Source organism: Tursiops truncatus, chromosome 3 (assembly GCF_011762595.2).
Source record: "Tursiops truncatus isolate mTurTru1 chromosome 3, mTurTru1.mat.Y, whole genome shotgun sequence".
NCBI classification, from domain to species: Eukaryota; Metazoa; Chordata; class Mammalia; order Artiodactyla; family Delphinidae; genus Tursiops; species Tursiops truncatus.
The window spans coordinates 134,964,056-134,980,320 of record NC_047036.1 but is presented as its reverse complement, the minus strand read 5'-3'; the positions used below and the strand labels follow the sequence as shown (position 1 = coordinate 134,980,320).

The 16,265-nt window shown below is 41.1% G+C and overlaps 1 protein-coding gene and 1 long non-coding RNA gene across 4 annotated transcripts in view; both read left to right on the top strand.

The window, feature by feature from the left end:
• The window catches only part of RNF145 (ring finger protein 145), a 65,609-nt gene extending 63,510 nt beyond the window's left edge, over positions 1 to 2,099 (top strand). For all 3 annotated transcript variants that reach the window (XM_019945168.3, XM_019945184.3, XM_019945177.3), the window contains one exon: positions 474 to 2,099. In XM_019945168.3, the coding sequence (XP_019800727.1) occupies positions 474 to 857 (384 nt within the window). In that variant the 3' untranslated portion in view covers positions 858 to 2,099. The remainder of the gene's footprint in view (positions 1 to 473) is intronic.
• A 3,333-nt stretch (positions 2,100 to 5,432) lies between these two features.
• Positions 5,433 to 15,616, top strand: LOC141278352 (uncharacterized). Its single transcript, XR_012330933.1, has 4 exons — positions 5,433 to 5,446; positions 6,523 to 7,236; positions 13,098 to 13,141; positions 13,765 to 15,616. It is a non-coding gene; the product is annotated as an uncharacterized lncRNA (long non-coding RNA).
• Positions 15,617 to 16,265: the final 649 nt, after the last annotated feature.

Genomic DNA, 16,265 nt, shown 5'->3' with positions numbered 1-16,265 from the left:
TGCCAATACCCTGGTGTTATGTGGCTGATTTTGTCTCCTTGCCAATAATCTCATCATGGAATAATGTGTTGAGCTGTGTTGAAGGAAAAAAGTGGAAAAAGTCCAATCTTCATCAGATTTCCTGAGGTTATAATTATACTCGTGGAGACCCAGTGATCATACTGCTACAGTTTTATAACCTTTGTTTCATACTAAGTCCGAACCCCGTTACGAAGGTCGTTTCTTCCTCATTTTTGGTTTTTACTTCTTTTTAAAAATTGCTTAGCCAGTGGTTCATGTATTATTTGTATAAAGGGGTCTCTGATGGCAAGAAGATTATTACAAAAATATAAAATGAGTTTTATTCTAAGATCTGTGTTGCAAATTTTCTCTGGAGAATTTGTGAGAAAGAAATGTTGGAACTAGAACTCGAGCATAGCAGTAAAGATTTTAGATAATAGACATTTACGAATTATCTTTTTCCCCCGTTTTAGGACATGAAATCTGCTGTGATCACACCTTGCAGTCATTTCTTCCACGCAGGGTGTCTCAAGAAGTGGCTGTATGTCCAGGAGACTTGCCCTCTGTGCCACTGCCACCTCAAAAACTCCTCGCAGCTGCCAGGGTTAGGGGCTGACCCGGTTCCACAGCCTCCTGCTGGAGCTGAGCAAAATGTGCTTCAGGAAGGTACTGTACCCCCAGGCCAGGAGCATCCTCAGGGGACTGGAGTGCAAGAAGGTTCTAGGGACAATGACGAGTGCATTGCCAGAAGATCAGATAGCCAGGAAGGGACTTGTGATCCCAAGGAAAATCCTCTTAGCGCAAAAGATGCAGCACATCCTGTTGAGGTCAGCCTAGAAGAAAAGCAGCAGGAGTAATGCTTTGCTACTCTGGAGGAGAAGTTAACTCACGACGGAGTTCGTGCCCAGATTTGAGGAGTGAATGTATGAGGTGATTAGGCAGGAAACTTGACATTCCAAGGATCTAATCCAGGAAGTACTCTCAGTGGAGACCACCTGCTTTCATCCCCTTGACTTTGTGGGAGAAATTTTGCAAAGTATGCTAATCAAAATGTATTTATATATCCTATGCTGATGTTTGGTAGAGGTTTGCCAAGAAAATTCAACCTCAGCAACTTCAGAAACGGCCCCTGATTTGTAAGGGATAAATAAAATCAGATTTGAGTGTCTGAAAGGGGCTAAAGAAAGGAGGATAAAGAGCGTGAGGACACTGTGGGAGGAAGCAGGCAGAAGTGGAACTGATATTTCACTTTCTATGGGACAGGACCATTCTTGTTACAGAGTATGAGTGGTGACCAGCCCTTTTCTCTACCCCCTTTTCCCTCAGTTAATTGGAACTCAGTCAGGTGATTATTTGTACAGCACTGAAATGAAATCAAAGACGTAAAAGCATTGATTGTATTCAAAGATTGAAGCACGTTCATACTTCGTATGTGCTTTGGGGGAGGGGGTGGGTGGGCACTTGGGCCTTGCGGGTGCATTCATGTAATCTGAGACTCTTGAACTTTATGATGGAGTCTTCAATATTTTGATGTATATGAAACTTTTGTTAATACATCGTATACTGTGTTGGCTGTGTGAAGTAAACTAAAACTCTAATGAACACTTTGGAGTCCACGTTAGTATAGGAGACCAAAGTGGGAAGGGCTTTAGGGCACTGATAAAGGCCCTAAGTGTACTTTTCAATCCTGTGTAATGTTTAATTCTTGCAACTGAATCAAAACAGTGTTAAATTATGGCAATATTTGCACTTTGGGAATGAGTACATAACTGTATGATCACACTCTGCAAATGCCACTTTTAAAGCTGTTAATAGACTTTGCACCTTTTCTTTGACAAGGATTTGTCATATTTAAATTTTTACATTCATCATGGCTACAGGTAGAACTGGGGAGGGGGGGAATGTAATTTTTTATGGGAATTTTGATATGAAAAGAAACTAGTCATTTATTTATACAATAGGCTTGGCTCAAAAAGTGTTTTTCAGACTCGGTATTCCTAATGTGGGACGTGACTTTATTTTATTTTTAGTAGCAAATTTGGATGTAGACTGACAGACATAGCTGAATGTCTTAATAAATTTAAATTTGAAGATAACAATGTTTTATTTCTGTGATAATTATTATTGTAAGGTGTCTTAACGAAATTCTGTTTTCAGGAGGTTTTGCTTATCCAGCTGGGCTTCTGATATCTTGATCCCTGTCAAAAAATGCCCTGCAGATGGCAAAACATTTTGATTGAAAAGGATCAGTTCTTTGAAATCTTCTACACCAGTGGTAGCAAACCTAGCTCTGCATCAGAAGTATCTAGGGAACTTTTAAAAAAAATTACGCATTTCTGAACCCCACTTCAGACCTACTGAGTTAGCCTTTGGGGTGCCTGAGAATGTGCATTTCATAGCTTCCTGGGTGATTCTATCCAACTAGCCTGACACCAGCATGATTTTACAATTAGAAAGGAAGTGGCTAGACCAGAATGGATTTCTCCCCAGGTATAGCCGGAAGTTTCTCACCGTCCTTTTGGTGATCCTGGTCAGGCAGAAAACAGCAGATGGCACCCTCTGGTGGTAGTCAGGCTGTTGTCCAAAAACCTAGCAGCAATCTTGGATTTAAAACTGAATTTCAAAAAAAAACAACAACAACTGAATTTCAGCCCTTGTGTAAAAGGTACATATTCAAATATTAAATGTTTGGTGCCTTGTTTAAAGGAATAAAATTGCATATGAAGTTGAAATTATTTATGGCACAGCGAACTCGGCCATCCTTAAGCACCAAAGGACTGACTCTCTCATATAGACTTCAGGAAAAGTTCTCAGATGTTTTCATAAAACTGTTTCTTTGTCATAGTTTCATATTACAAAACAGTTTTTTTTAAATAAATTTATTTTATTTTATTTATTTTTATTTTTGGCCGTGTTGGGTCTTCGTTGCTGTGCACGGGCTTTCTCTAGTTGCAGTGAGCGGGGGCTACTCTTGGTTGTGGTGCACGGGCTTCTCACTGTGGTGGCTTCTCTTGTTGCGGAGCACGGGCTCTAGGCGTGTGGGCTTCAGTAGTTGTGGCACACGGGCTCAGTAGTTGTGGCTCGTGGGCCCTAGAGTGAAGGCTCAGTAGTTGTGGCGCACAGGCTTAGTTGCTCCGCGGCATGTGGGATCTTCCTGGACCAGGGATGGAACCCGTGTCCCCTGCATTGGCAGGTGGATTCTTAACCACTGCGCCACCAAGGAAGCCCCTACGAACCACTTTTTTTTTTTTTTTTTTTTTTTGCGGTACGCGGACCTCTCACTGTTGTGGCCTCTCCCACTGCAGAGCACAGGCTCCGGACGCGCAGGCTCAGTGGCAATGGCTCACGGGCCCAGCCGCTCCGCGGCATGTGGGATCCTTCCGGACTGGGGCACGAACCCATGTCCCCTGCATCGGCAGGCGGACTCTCAACCACTGCACCACCAGGGAAGCCCTACAAACCACTTTTTAACCTCCTAATAGCACAGAGACCCCAGCTGTACTTAACCAAGTCACATGAGCCTCTCAGCCCAGCAGCCTGGTGGGCAAATAACTCTCTTTATCAGCGCATATCCTTTTGTTTCAGTCAGGAGAGCAAGATTATGTTGTAGTAACAAAACCCCTCAAGATCTCAATGGCTTCAAAACAAAGGTTTACATCCCACACACTGCATATGTGTCTGTTGGAGAGTGGGTGGGGTGCTGTATTTGGTGCAGGTACTCAGGGATCTAGGCTGTTGGAACAGTCACTGACTTGAACCTTCCTGATGGTCATGGCAAGGGAAAAGGCTCTGGAAGGCTGTCCTCTAGCAGTTACTTGCTCCTCCCAGCAGTGGATGCACCACCCCCTGGCCAGAGCTGTGGTCCCACCTGCACAAGAGGGTGCGGAAGTTCAGTCTTCCTCCTGGGCCTGGAAAGAGAACGCATCAGCTGTGCTGATGACTGTCACATCTCAATGGAAGCACCACTTAATTTTTTATTTACACGTTATTCAAAATCTGGGAGCACACCTGTGAATGATTGAAAATATACCAGTTGAGCATCTCTGACTTAATTTGTTCCTTGTTCTGATATGCTGGGACAGTAGCACTGTATAATGCCATCTGTCTTTCAAATTTCTGTTTTCTGGTCATTTTTTTTTAATAGTATTCAACTCACTGTCAGACTTCTGATTTAAGAAGAAGACATAAAGTTTAACCACCTAGTTTGTACTACTAAAGAGAAAACCAGAAAATTAGATTCAATTTCCCTTCTATGATACTTGATCAAATTAAGTGAGAAAATATCACATCCCTGTAAGCCCTGTCTGCTTAATGATCTCCACTGTTTTTCAGACAGTGTATATGTATTTTCTGTCATGATCAGTTCCCTCTTAAAAACTTTATCACCTTATGAACTCTGACATCAAAGTTAGTACTAAACAGTTGAAACTGTCATACTCGTTCAACTTATATTTCCACTTTGTGTTGCTTTTCATTTTTTTCATGTAAAACTGTTGTCCTAATGATCTAAATCATGCTATTTGCACAGCATGTCTCTAGAGGTCTGATTTTCCAACACTGAACATGTGGCTCCCTGAAATCCCTCATTAGGGCTTCCGTGTTTTCTCTTAAGAACATGCCCTGTTTTCATAAGCCTTTTACATCGGAAACACTCTGCTTTCTCAGAAGGTTTTGACATATGTCAAATTGTAAATTTAATTGGTTAATGGGGAAGGAAAAATTTTGTAGTCTCCGGTTTAAGTGGGAAGGCTTTTTTCTATGTCTGTGGTAATGGGACAAGAACCTTACAGAGACTTAAGTCTTACTAAATCATGTGCTGATCTTCGGGGGGGGGGGGGGGAAGCTGTAAAGAACAAGTTTTACATTCCAGTTGCTTCTACTCTGGCTTTCATATTAAAAATAGAATTTCTCCAGTTTTAGAATTGTGGCAGGTTGAAAACAGGAATTATTAGATTTTGATTATTTTTTTAAATGCTATATGATTTAAAAAATACTTTTCCCTAATTTTTTCAACACATTATTTGGAAAGTAAAGAATTAAAAAACCCAAAAATCACCCATAATCTCACTTTTGGAATTAGTCTCTTCAAGATGCTTTTATATTCAGTGATAGCAGAACTACCCCCATTGACAAGCACCCTGCCCACCCAGGGATCTCTTTCACATCTCTTTTTGAAGTCCAGTGCCTGTCATTAGCTTCTGAAATTCAAATACATTCCAAACAATTTTGTAGTTTATCAGTTAAGGCACACCTGTTTCTCCCACCTTTGAAGATAGAGAATACTCTTAAAAACAGGGTTGTATTTGTAGGTAGTACTTACTTAGAAAATAATCAGAAATACTAGGAGCAGTTTATACAATGAGTGATTGTGGCCACTCAGAAAAATACTTTCTTTCCTTCCTCCAGTGGACTGGACATTCGGTTGCAGTATGGTTGAGAGTAAAAGGTAGGACATGGCCAGTGAAGACAGTAAACCCTGCTATTAACCACACTCCTGGTGTCCTGTTCATCTTACTTAATCTCGCCGACACTGATCTTGGTGTTCTTTTCCTAACCTATTTTTTTATGAATGTTGGCTGTATGACCCTTAATTTTTATTTCTATTCTTAATAGATATAAGCAATTCCTTGCTTCTCTATTGTTTTATATGTTCTAAGGTAAGAGAGAATGGCCTCTGACTAGCTGGAAATAATAATCTCCATGAATGCAGATGAAATTCTGAGTCATTTCTAGATGGAATATTCTATTATTTTCCAAATGACAACTTGCCAAACTGAACCCATCTCTGATGGGCATCAAGCCTGCTAATTTCCTTTGACGATCCTTTATCAGTCCCCTTGTATTTAGGGAAATAGGCAGCAAAAGGGGTGAGAGGAGCTTTGAGTAAAGGCAGAAGCTCTGGGTTATCATTTTTACTCCCTTTCAAGCTGTATGATCCTTGGCCAGCCTTTGTTTTTCTGGACTTCAACCTCATCTGAAAAAATAATCTTTGAGGTACCATTTTGCTCTTAAGGCTTTGCCCATCTGTATTTTTAATCTTTACCGCCGATGGAGTGATGAGCTTTATGTACTTTTTATGTGCTACGCCAAATATTAAACTTAACTAAGTTTCAGTTTACTGCTGTGTTCTCAGTGCCTGGCATAGGGCAGGAGCCCTCTGCATACCTACTGAGTGAACAGAGGGACTTAGTACGTAGCTCCTTGTGTAAACCCCTTAGTTCAAAAATGGCAGAGACTTCTGTTAGTTCTAGAGGCAGAGAGCATAATGTTACGTGTCAGCTGGAAGTAATTTCTGTGAGATAATTTTTGATTATCTAACCGAATTCGGATACAGAACTCAGAACTCGTAGAACAGAACTTAAAAACTTCAGTATTCAGGTGAAATCTGGGTTGATGAACTTTGCTTTGTTTTGTTGTTGGGCCTCAATGGTGCATTTTTAGATGATGTTTGAAGAAACCTTTTTTTTTTTTTGCGGTACGCGGGCCTCTCACTGTTGTGGCTTCTCCCGTTGTGGAGCACAGGCTCCGGACGCGCAGGCTCAGTGGCCATGGCTTACGGGCCCAGCTGCTCCGCGGCATGTAGGATCTTACCGGACCGGGGCACGAACCCGTGTCCCCTGCATCGGCAGGCGGACTCTCAACCACTGCGCCACCAAGGAAGCCCTGAAGAAACCATTTGATTTAGTTGCCAACCATTTAAAAGTTGCAAGACTATACATACAAATTTTCTAGCTTCTTTTGGAAAATTGGAAGAGCTGGCCCCTTGAAGTTACTCATTCCTGCCTGGTGGCAGTTGCCAGGAGTTGAGGTGGGTCTAGGGGGCTTTCTAATCCACCCCAGATACCCTCCCCACCCCTACCTGCTCTAGAAAATTAGATTGTAGTCATCAAACCCCTCTGTTCACATGAGAGATGCTGTGATTAATGGGCAAGTTTGGCTTCTCATTTAATAAAATCGTATAGTGCAAATATTCTGTATTGATCAAAATGAAAAATATGAGAACCAGAAGCAATGTGGATAAACCTCATTTGCCTTTAATTACATTAGTCATTAAAAAAAATCAATGACCAAGTGTTTCACTTGAATGTATTTTCAGTTTGGATCTACATCTGAATTTTGCATTGTTGATATCACCAAATTGTTACAGTGTTTCTCCATCTTTTTTAGGCATTGGAAGCAGGTGGAAAGCTTGTGAAAAATACAAGTGCCTGGGCCCACCCTGTAGCTTCTCATTGGGTAGGTTTGGGATGGAGCCTGAGTATTTACCTTTTTACAGATTTTGCAGATGATTCTGATTCCACTGGAAGGTGAGAGTGTTTGATCTGGAACAAATACTCCTGCTCTTTTAGTGAGGGGGGGCGGGGGTCCTTGTTTTTGGAACTACTGCTTTTACGGAAGAAGATTCTTAGAGAAGAAATAGACATGAAGATGTTTGCCTCTGAGGAACACTTGTGGTTAAGGATTGCAGCTGATGTAACAGTCTACAGGGCTTCTGCAGTGAAGCAGCAAAGCCTGGCTGGCACATCAGTGCAGGTGCATGCATGAGATCTGACCTAGGTTACTGACCGCTTTGTTTGATTAGCCACCCAGAAATGTCTGAAACTATTTATATTTGAAGGTAAAACATTGTCAGTTTCTTTTCCACAAGCATACAGAATTAAAGAACCATAGAATTTTTGGAGGTAAACCAGCCTTCAGAGATTTCGATCATTTATCCTATTTTATAAGAGAGCAAACTACCAACTCGTCCAAGGCCACACAGTTGATGGCAGAGCTGGGAACATTGCTTGGATATCCTGAATTCCAGTCTGGTGCTCTTTCTTTTATAATCTGCTCACCTCAAAACTATATCCAAATACCTGTGACTATTACGTTGCATTCACGAGAGCCGTTTCATTACATTTAAAGGTATTATATGTAAGCTTTAGTGAAAAGATAAAGCAGAATTTCTGGGATATTATAAAATTTAAAACTATCAAGTTGACATCAAAATTTTGGTGAATTGCTTAAAAAGGGAAAAGGGCAAGTAAATAAAAGTTGGGGTGCAGAATAAATCAATGTATGGCAAGCTACAGCCCATCAAGACATGGAAGTTGTAAGCTGCTGGCTGTAAGGTGTCCTTGTACCATTTATTTGGAAAATGCTGTGCATGTTGTTAGAACCACAAATCATGCAGACCCTGTGATCACACTGTGAGGACAGATGGAAAGTAATTAAGACTGGGAGTCAAGTCTTGGTTTGGAGAATTTTAAAATAAAACTGCTTCCTTCCCTAGATAAGTATTAACATAGCTCTGAGGGACAACACGTGAGGGATAGATGTAAATATATACATAAATCCCTGTCTTCTCTCTAGTTGTTTAATCTTTTCCAAAGCCTTCCCTAAATTACCCTGAAACTCCTCCCTCTCCCTTAAAAAAAAGCAGCACAGTTTTTTACATTTGTAAAAACCAAATGTGCTACTCAAACAGAAGTCAGCCTGAAAGATGGGAGCCTCTGTGTTTTAGTGTTGCTGACAGTAGAGGATTGATTCCTAAAAGGCCATGTGTGTGAGGAAGTATGTTGCCAAGGGAAGGAAATCAATTAACTGAGCTACTTTGTATCATGAGAACATTTAAAACTTTCAATCTGTATCTCACAGGCCCACAGCCTGCCTTCATGCCACTGCCATTTATTTTATGTTAGGGGTTTAGGTTTTTGTCATTTCTATCACATTTAAGAAAAAAAAGCAAATAATAGCTTGAAGAAATGATACCTAAGAAATGCATTTGCGTCTAGAGTGGAAAGTGAAAGGAGCAACCAAAGTACACTTGGTCATTTGGGAGGAAGAAAAAACCCCAACTTTTATTTTAAAAAAAAAAAAAAAGCAGTATTAACTACTTAGAAAAAGAGTCCTTTTACTGAAATATGGAGCAGACATTTCCTAGGTCACAAATGCAAACACAAACATTTTGCTTTGTCAGATGGATGTGCATACATTTTACATTACCTCTGAAGACAGAGGTGGGAGTTCAGTGGACTCAGGTCCAGTGTTATGCCTTTAGAATCCAATGTGGAGGCACAATTAATAACACACCATGGACGTTGTAGGACATGGACTTTGAAGGTCCCCGGCTGACCACCCCCAGCATGGGGGTGAGGGGATCAGTGTGAGCACAGTCATTTCACTGAGCCACCCCATCTTTCCAGTGACTATTGCCTTGTATTTAAAGAGAGTTAGATAGGGCCTGAGAACCAGGGAACTGAATCCCCTCCCTTTTCCCTTAGGGTTGACCCCAAGGCATTATGAATACCTGCTTTCTAGTTAACTGAGCTCGTGGTCCCTGTTTTCCAAATATCTGACATGTTTAATCCAAAGTAGCATTACATCCTCTATTTTTCTTGTATTCTCCAGCAAAATAATGGCTATCCCTTGCCCTTTTCCAGGTTCTCTTTTAATCTCTTTACACACAAAAAAAACCTCCTTTGTCCCTTATACCCATCTGTTGAGGGTAGGTATTATCATCCCCATTTTCCAGATGAGGAAACTGAGGCACAGAGGAGTTCAATGACCTGCTCAAAGTCCAAAGTGCTAAGTACTTGAACCCAGGCAGTCTGGCTTCAGAGTCTACTTAATAATTACATTATGGTGCCTGCCTGTTCACAGATGCATGCTTTTAGAATTTTTCATTCTTATCCTTAAAATCGGTGGAGGTGATAAGGAAGACATCTCAGGGACTACCTCCTGGACACTTCTTTGTGCTGGGTACTTTGTAGGTTTCATTTGTTCAGTAGCTGACAGATGATCTCCAAACTCCGCCTGTGTTCTTTGATATGAATAACTGATATTTTCTCAGTTCTGTGTAAGGTGTTGTAGAAACATAGCTCCAACCAGTATCCCATCTCACATCCTCCCCGTTCCCCAACTAGTTTACCTTCCCTGTGTCCCCAGGGCATCTAATCAACACGTTTGTAAGTAACTCCTGGGCACCAGCCATGAGCTCAATGCCAGGTGTAGTCCCTGCCTTCTTAGAGCTTTCATAGTCCATTCAGAAGATATACAGTTAAATAAGAACAATAAAGTGTGATGAGTTCCTTTATGGGGGGCCCAGTTTCTCAGCTTACCTGTGGCTGTTTGTGAAGTCCATTGTTCTTAGTCCAAAGTGACTAAGGAGGGGGTTTAAGCTTGTTACTCCTGGATTCATTTTCCACCAAATGTGAGAAACCGTCAATATTTAAAATTGAAATAGTCTTCTTGCCTTCTGTAAGGCATATTGAAGCATGTTTTACTTCCAAAGACCAGCTTTATCAATGTTGTGGAGACAGGTTCTTGGAATCATAGAGCATCCCTTAGCATAGTGGTTCTCAAACTTTGCTGCACATTGGAATCCTCTGGGGTCCCCCCTTTCCCGCAGACATTCTGTTAGGCTGAGATGAGACCTGGACATCAGGATTTTGAAAAGCTTCCTCAGGGATCCCTATGTGCATCAAAGTCTGGGAATCAGTGTTCAAAAGATCAGCATTCTCTACTGCCCTGTCACTTGAATGCCCTGCAGTTGGATCTTGATGAGGTGGGGGCCTTTGCAATCAGGGTCCCTGGGTTTTGCACAATTCCCCCCACCCTAAACCTTCATATTCTCAATGTCCAGTCTTCTCTTGACTTAGCCTGGCAAGTGGATCTCTGCTGCCACCACCAAACTATGGACTCAGACTTGGCAAACTGGTACCTGGGGACCAAATCTGACTGGTAAACTTGTTTTATTTTGCTTGGACAGTGTTTCTAAAAAATTTGAGTTAATATTTAAAAATTAGGAGATTTCACATACAGAATCTGGGTTCCTGGGCTTCCCTGGTGGCGCAGTGGTTGAGAGTCCGCCTGCCGATGCAGGGGACACGGGTTCGTGCCCCGGTCCGGGAAGATCCCACATGCCGTGGAGCGGCTGGGCCCGTGAGCCATGTCCGCTGAGCCTGCGCATCCAGAGCCTGTGCTCCGCAACGGGATAGGCCACAACAGTGAGAGGCCCGCATACCGCAAAAAAAAAAGAATCTGGGTTCTTGAGTTCTCTGGAAAAATCAGAAAGTAGAAGCCCACTCCCACTTGTAATATTCAACAGGAGCTTAGGGGCTCCTGCCCTTTAAGCTGGCATTGACTCCCCTGACCCCCTACTTCACCGAGTCCTACCAAGACGCCGTGATTTATGTTACCTTTGACCCCTGCAGGTCACATACTCAGGAATTACTCCATTTGACAGGTGCTGTTGCTCACGTTTTGTTGAACATTGATTACATATGCACAGCACTTTCTAACCACAGTTTGCTTCCTGCTTGAATAGTTTCTACCAAGGATCAGACACACACACACACTATCCAGGTTTATTATCTCTACTTTTGTAATCACTTTTTCAGATCACTTCTAGCTCTTACTCCTTTTATACTTTCATGACCAGATAAGGTTGGTGGTATTTTCCAAAACATTGCAAAACTAAGCAGAAACCCTAACGCACATGGTAGTCAAGGTTCTCAAGTTCAAATGCCTACAGGGGTCAGGGAGGTAACATAAAGGGATGAAGTGGGCTGGCTGGGGACCACAGAGACCTGAAGAGCTGTTTCTCCAACTGCGAGAGGCAGCCCTCCCACTACCCTCCAGGTAATGCAGCTCAAGAGCACATTTTACGATGAAGGAAATGGCCAATAGGGTAACCTTTAGCCAGATGTGGCTTGAGCACTTGAAACGTGGCTAGTGAGACTGAGGAATCGAATTTTCAATCTTATTTAATTTTTATTAATTTAAATATAAATAGCCACATGTGCCTAGTAACTACCACATTGGAGAGAGTCCAGCTGATTGTTGCTGAGCAGAAGTGAATGTGGGCCCAGATGTTCCAATCTCGCCAGAGCATCCAGCCGGGAATCCAGATTTTTAGTGAAGTCTCTTCCACTAAATTTTTTTTCATAGCCAACTTCTATTCCAAATTAAGGGTAATCACGGTTGGTTGGTTGGGTTCAGTGCCAGACCCAGCCTTGATAAAAGTCTTTTGTACATGATGATATTAAATGTGTGAGCTTTTATAAAATATGTGTACCTTTGAGGGATTCTTCAGGCATCTGAGGAATTTGAACTAGTAATTTATAATAGATTTCCTTGACTAGCAAGATAATTCCCTAATGAAAAGAGCAGCAGTGGAAAGAAGCTTAGTAGCTAAAACTTTGAAATTCTAAAGCCTCTAGGTGCAAGTTTATGTATTTACTTTGATCTTTTTTTAAATTTGTTTTTTAATAAGACAAATTCCTTAAAACATTTTACCTTTTTTTGTCATTACTATTTTGATGTAAATTTTAAACTTAAAGAAAAGTTGCTAGAATAGTACAAAAAAATCTGTGTACCCTTCACCCAGATTCACCAATTGTTCACATTTTGCCACATTTGCGTATCATTTTGTTTCTCAGTACACGAGTAATATTATTATTTTTTGAACCACTTGAAAATAAGCTGAAGATATAATGCTGCTTTACCCCTCAGTATTTTACAGCATATTTCCTAAGACAAGGATGTTTTCTCACATAATCACAGTAAAATGATCAAGACAGAGAATTTAACACCAGTACAGTATCATTATTTAATCCATGCTAGGTGATTGACAGGATTACTCAAATTTCATTAATTATCCCAAAATGTCCTTGATAACTAAACTGAATCCAGGATTAAACATTGCATTGAGCTGTCATAGCTCTTCAATCTCCTTAATCTGGAACAGTTTCTCATACTTTTTTTTTTTTTACATCTTTATTGGAGTATAATTGCTTTACAATGGTGTGTTAGTTTCTGCTTTATAACAAAGTGAATCAGTTATACATATACATATGTTCCCATATCTCTTCCCTCTTGCGTCTCCCTCCCTCCCACCCTTCTCATACTTTTTTGACTTTCATGACATTTGTATTTTTAAGAGAAATAAAAATAGTGATAGAGTATAGATTATGTATAGTAAACATTATAATTTATAATATATACATGAATATATAATCTACAACATATCTAACATATATAATGTGTACCATATAATGCATACATGAACATACTCATTAATTCTTTCATAATCTATAATCTATTGGGATTAGGTCTTCGAGTGAGAGGGAACAACAGCAAAGACAAAGTTCCAGAGGTAAGAGAAGACATAGTTGGTTGAAAACCTAAAGAAATCTTTTGTTTCTGCTGTCCAGTATGGTAGCCATACTGAATATCTGTACATATAATCTATTGTATAGGTGATAGATGATGTAAGAATTCATGAATCCAGACTAAGGAACATAAACATAAATAAGAGAATAGGGAAATCTCTTCTTTCAGTAAAATAATAACTAATACAAATGTAGGAAGGAATGACAGAATTATGGAATTATCATTTTGCAACCATTATAAGTAATAACCGATTCAGGCAAGAATCATCAATGAATATTAAAACTAGCGGAAGAAAGTTTGAAAAAGAAATTTATATAGCCTCAAAATATTGCTCCATAAATCATTTATTAATTAGAAAGGAAAAGAGAGTAACTTTAAGGCGGGTAAACCAAGTCATCAAAGTTAGTATCACCAATGATGGGGACCATGTGTCCCCAAAGGAACACTTTGTGGTTACAAATGGATACATGGAGCACAGGGATAGTTTCTGAGTTGCCAATACCATTCTATTCGTTGACTTGGATGGTGGTTAGCAAATCTTCACTCTATAGCTGTTTCTTAAACAATGTATATAATTGTATGAATGTTTCTGTATGTATATTACAGGTGACCCCTGTAAGGCCAACTGGCCCGAGGCAGGGGAACACAATCAGATTCACAGGTTGCATCAGAACGAAATTCTCCGGACCACCCAGTTCCAGAAGCTGCCCTGGAGACATTCCGGACCACCCAGTTCCAGGAACTGACCTGGGGACTTTGAACCCAGCCCAGCCGTCCCGCCTTTCGAGGGGCGGGACCAACGGTCCCCCAGGATACCCGAAAAGACCACCAAATAAGAAATACCCTGCGCGCTCCCAGATTCACCACACCCCTTTCCCTTCTTCCCCTATAAGATCTTGCCCAACCCTCGCCCGGGTGCGACTTCTCTGGCCCCTTTCTCTCGGACCAGTGAACCTCGCCCGGGAGCGCTCCCTAATAAAGCTCACTTGAAGCTTTCCTCTGTTTCGCGGTGCCGTTTGTTAAGATCCGACCTTACAACCCCTGCACAATGAGGGCATGCATCACCATGTGTCTTTCGGTGTGATGCATTAAGGAAGGCACAACTTCATGTATGTTATATTTCTGTTAAAAATTAATCCTATTTATGAGAAAGCAGACCAACCCCAGATGACAGAACAATATTTGGTTTTTTACGACAAGCTTGCTTAAACCGAGGGTTGCATCAAAAGTTGCATTATCAAATAGCACCACTAGATGTCACTGTGGTTTTGCAAGTTGCACAAGTTTTAACTGTCAATAAAGAATATAAATTGCACCGTGGGGGGCTTACCCTGGTGGTGCAGGGGTTGAGAGTCCGCCTGCCGATGCGGGCGGTTCGGGTTCGTGCCCCGGTCCGCGAGGATCCCACGTGCCGCCGAGCGGCTGGGCCCGTGAGACATGGCCGCTGAGACTACGCGTCCGGAGCCTGTGCTCCGCAACGGGAGAGGCCACAGCAGTGAGAGGCCCGCCTGCCACAAAAAAAAAAAAAAAAAAAAAAATTCCTCTGTGGCCTGCCTCCTGACACCTTTGTGGACTGGCCACATTTAGCCAGTTCTAACACGTATGGCTTTTGAGAGGAGTACAAGTTAAATAACGGTACAGCGCTGGAGGAGGAGGTAGCAAGCTTAGATTAAAGCTTGTCTCTGCCATTACAGGCTGTACTGTCAATTCTTTGGCAGTCCCTGCCCTGTCCCTGGGCTTCATGTAAAACAAGGGCATTCAGATTGTCTGCTCCTAGTCTCCTCTAGCTCTGACAGTCTATGATTTTAAGTTGATATTTTCTTTTAAAAAACATTTATTTATTTATTTATTTATTTGGTTGTGCTGGGTCTTAGACGCAGCCTGCGGGCGCCTTAGTTGCGGCTTACCTGCTGATCCTCACTCCACTTCCTTGAGTCCATCCAAAGCAAATCCTTCAGATGTTTGATGTTAGCTTGCAGGTCCTTCCCGTGTCACTTTTCCTTCTCCAGACTTTTCTGAGCTCTGAACTTATTTTCTCTCCCTGAAAGGCACTTCCCCTAAGTATGTGCCTTTCACTTACTCCAAATTATTATATGAGGCACCTCACTCTCCAGTTCTCAAATGTCATCTTCTCAGAGAGTCCTGCTCTGACAAATCTGGCTCAAGGCTCTCATCCCCAACGCCTCCTTCTATTGTATGTAGCCCTGTTTTTTGTACTCTTTATAGTAATCTGAAATTACTTTTTATTGGCTTACTTTTTACTATCTCCCCACAAAGCTGTAAGCTCCATGAGAATAGAGACCTTCTCTTTCTATTACTGTATGCTCGTTGGAACTGTGCCTTTCATCCTAAAGTTGCTCCATAAGTATTTATTGAATAAATTAACAAATTAATAGTATGACTCATACAATTTTTTATTGTGATATAGATAGCTAAACCTTGAACAACATGGGTTTGAACTGAATGGGTCCACTTAATATGCAGATTTTTTCCCAATAAATATAGTACTTGTATTTTCATTTTATAGATCTTTAAGTGTGGGGAAAAGTTTGTGTTCAATTAGAAATCACAATATGTGGAATCAAAAGAACTAGGGTTTGAGTCCTGATGCTATCCAAACTGTTTCAGCTTCATGCCCTTGGGTGAGTCATTTATCAATTCCTTTGTTTTTGAGGCGCAGATTAAAGTACTCCTATTTTTGACTGCATGGGGTTGTCACCCCTAATGCCCTCATTGTGCAGGGGTCACCTGTAATATACATACAGAAACATTCATACAATTATATACATTGTTTAAGAAACAGCTATGGAGTGAACATTTGTTAACCACCATCCAAGTCAAGGAATAGAATGGTATTGGCAACTCAGAAACTATCCCTGTGCTTCATGTATCCATTTGTAACTACAAAGTGTTCCTCCTCCAAAAGGTAACTACTGTTCTCACTTATATGATAATTATTTACTTGTTTTTCTTCATAGTATTTTACCACTTAGACACACATGCCTAAGCCATGTAGTTTAGGAATTACGGAATTATATTGTATGTACTCTTCTGCACCTTATTTCACTCAAGGTTATGTTTTTAGAGGTGGGAACCCCAACACTGAC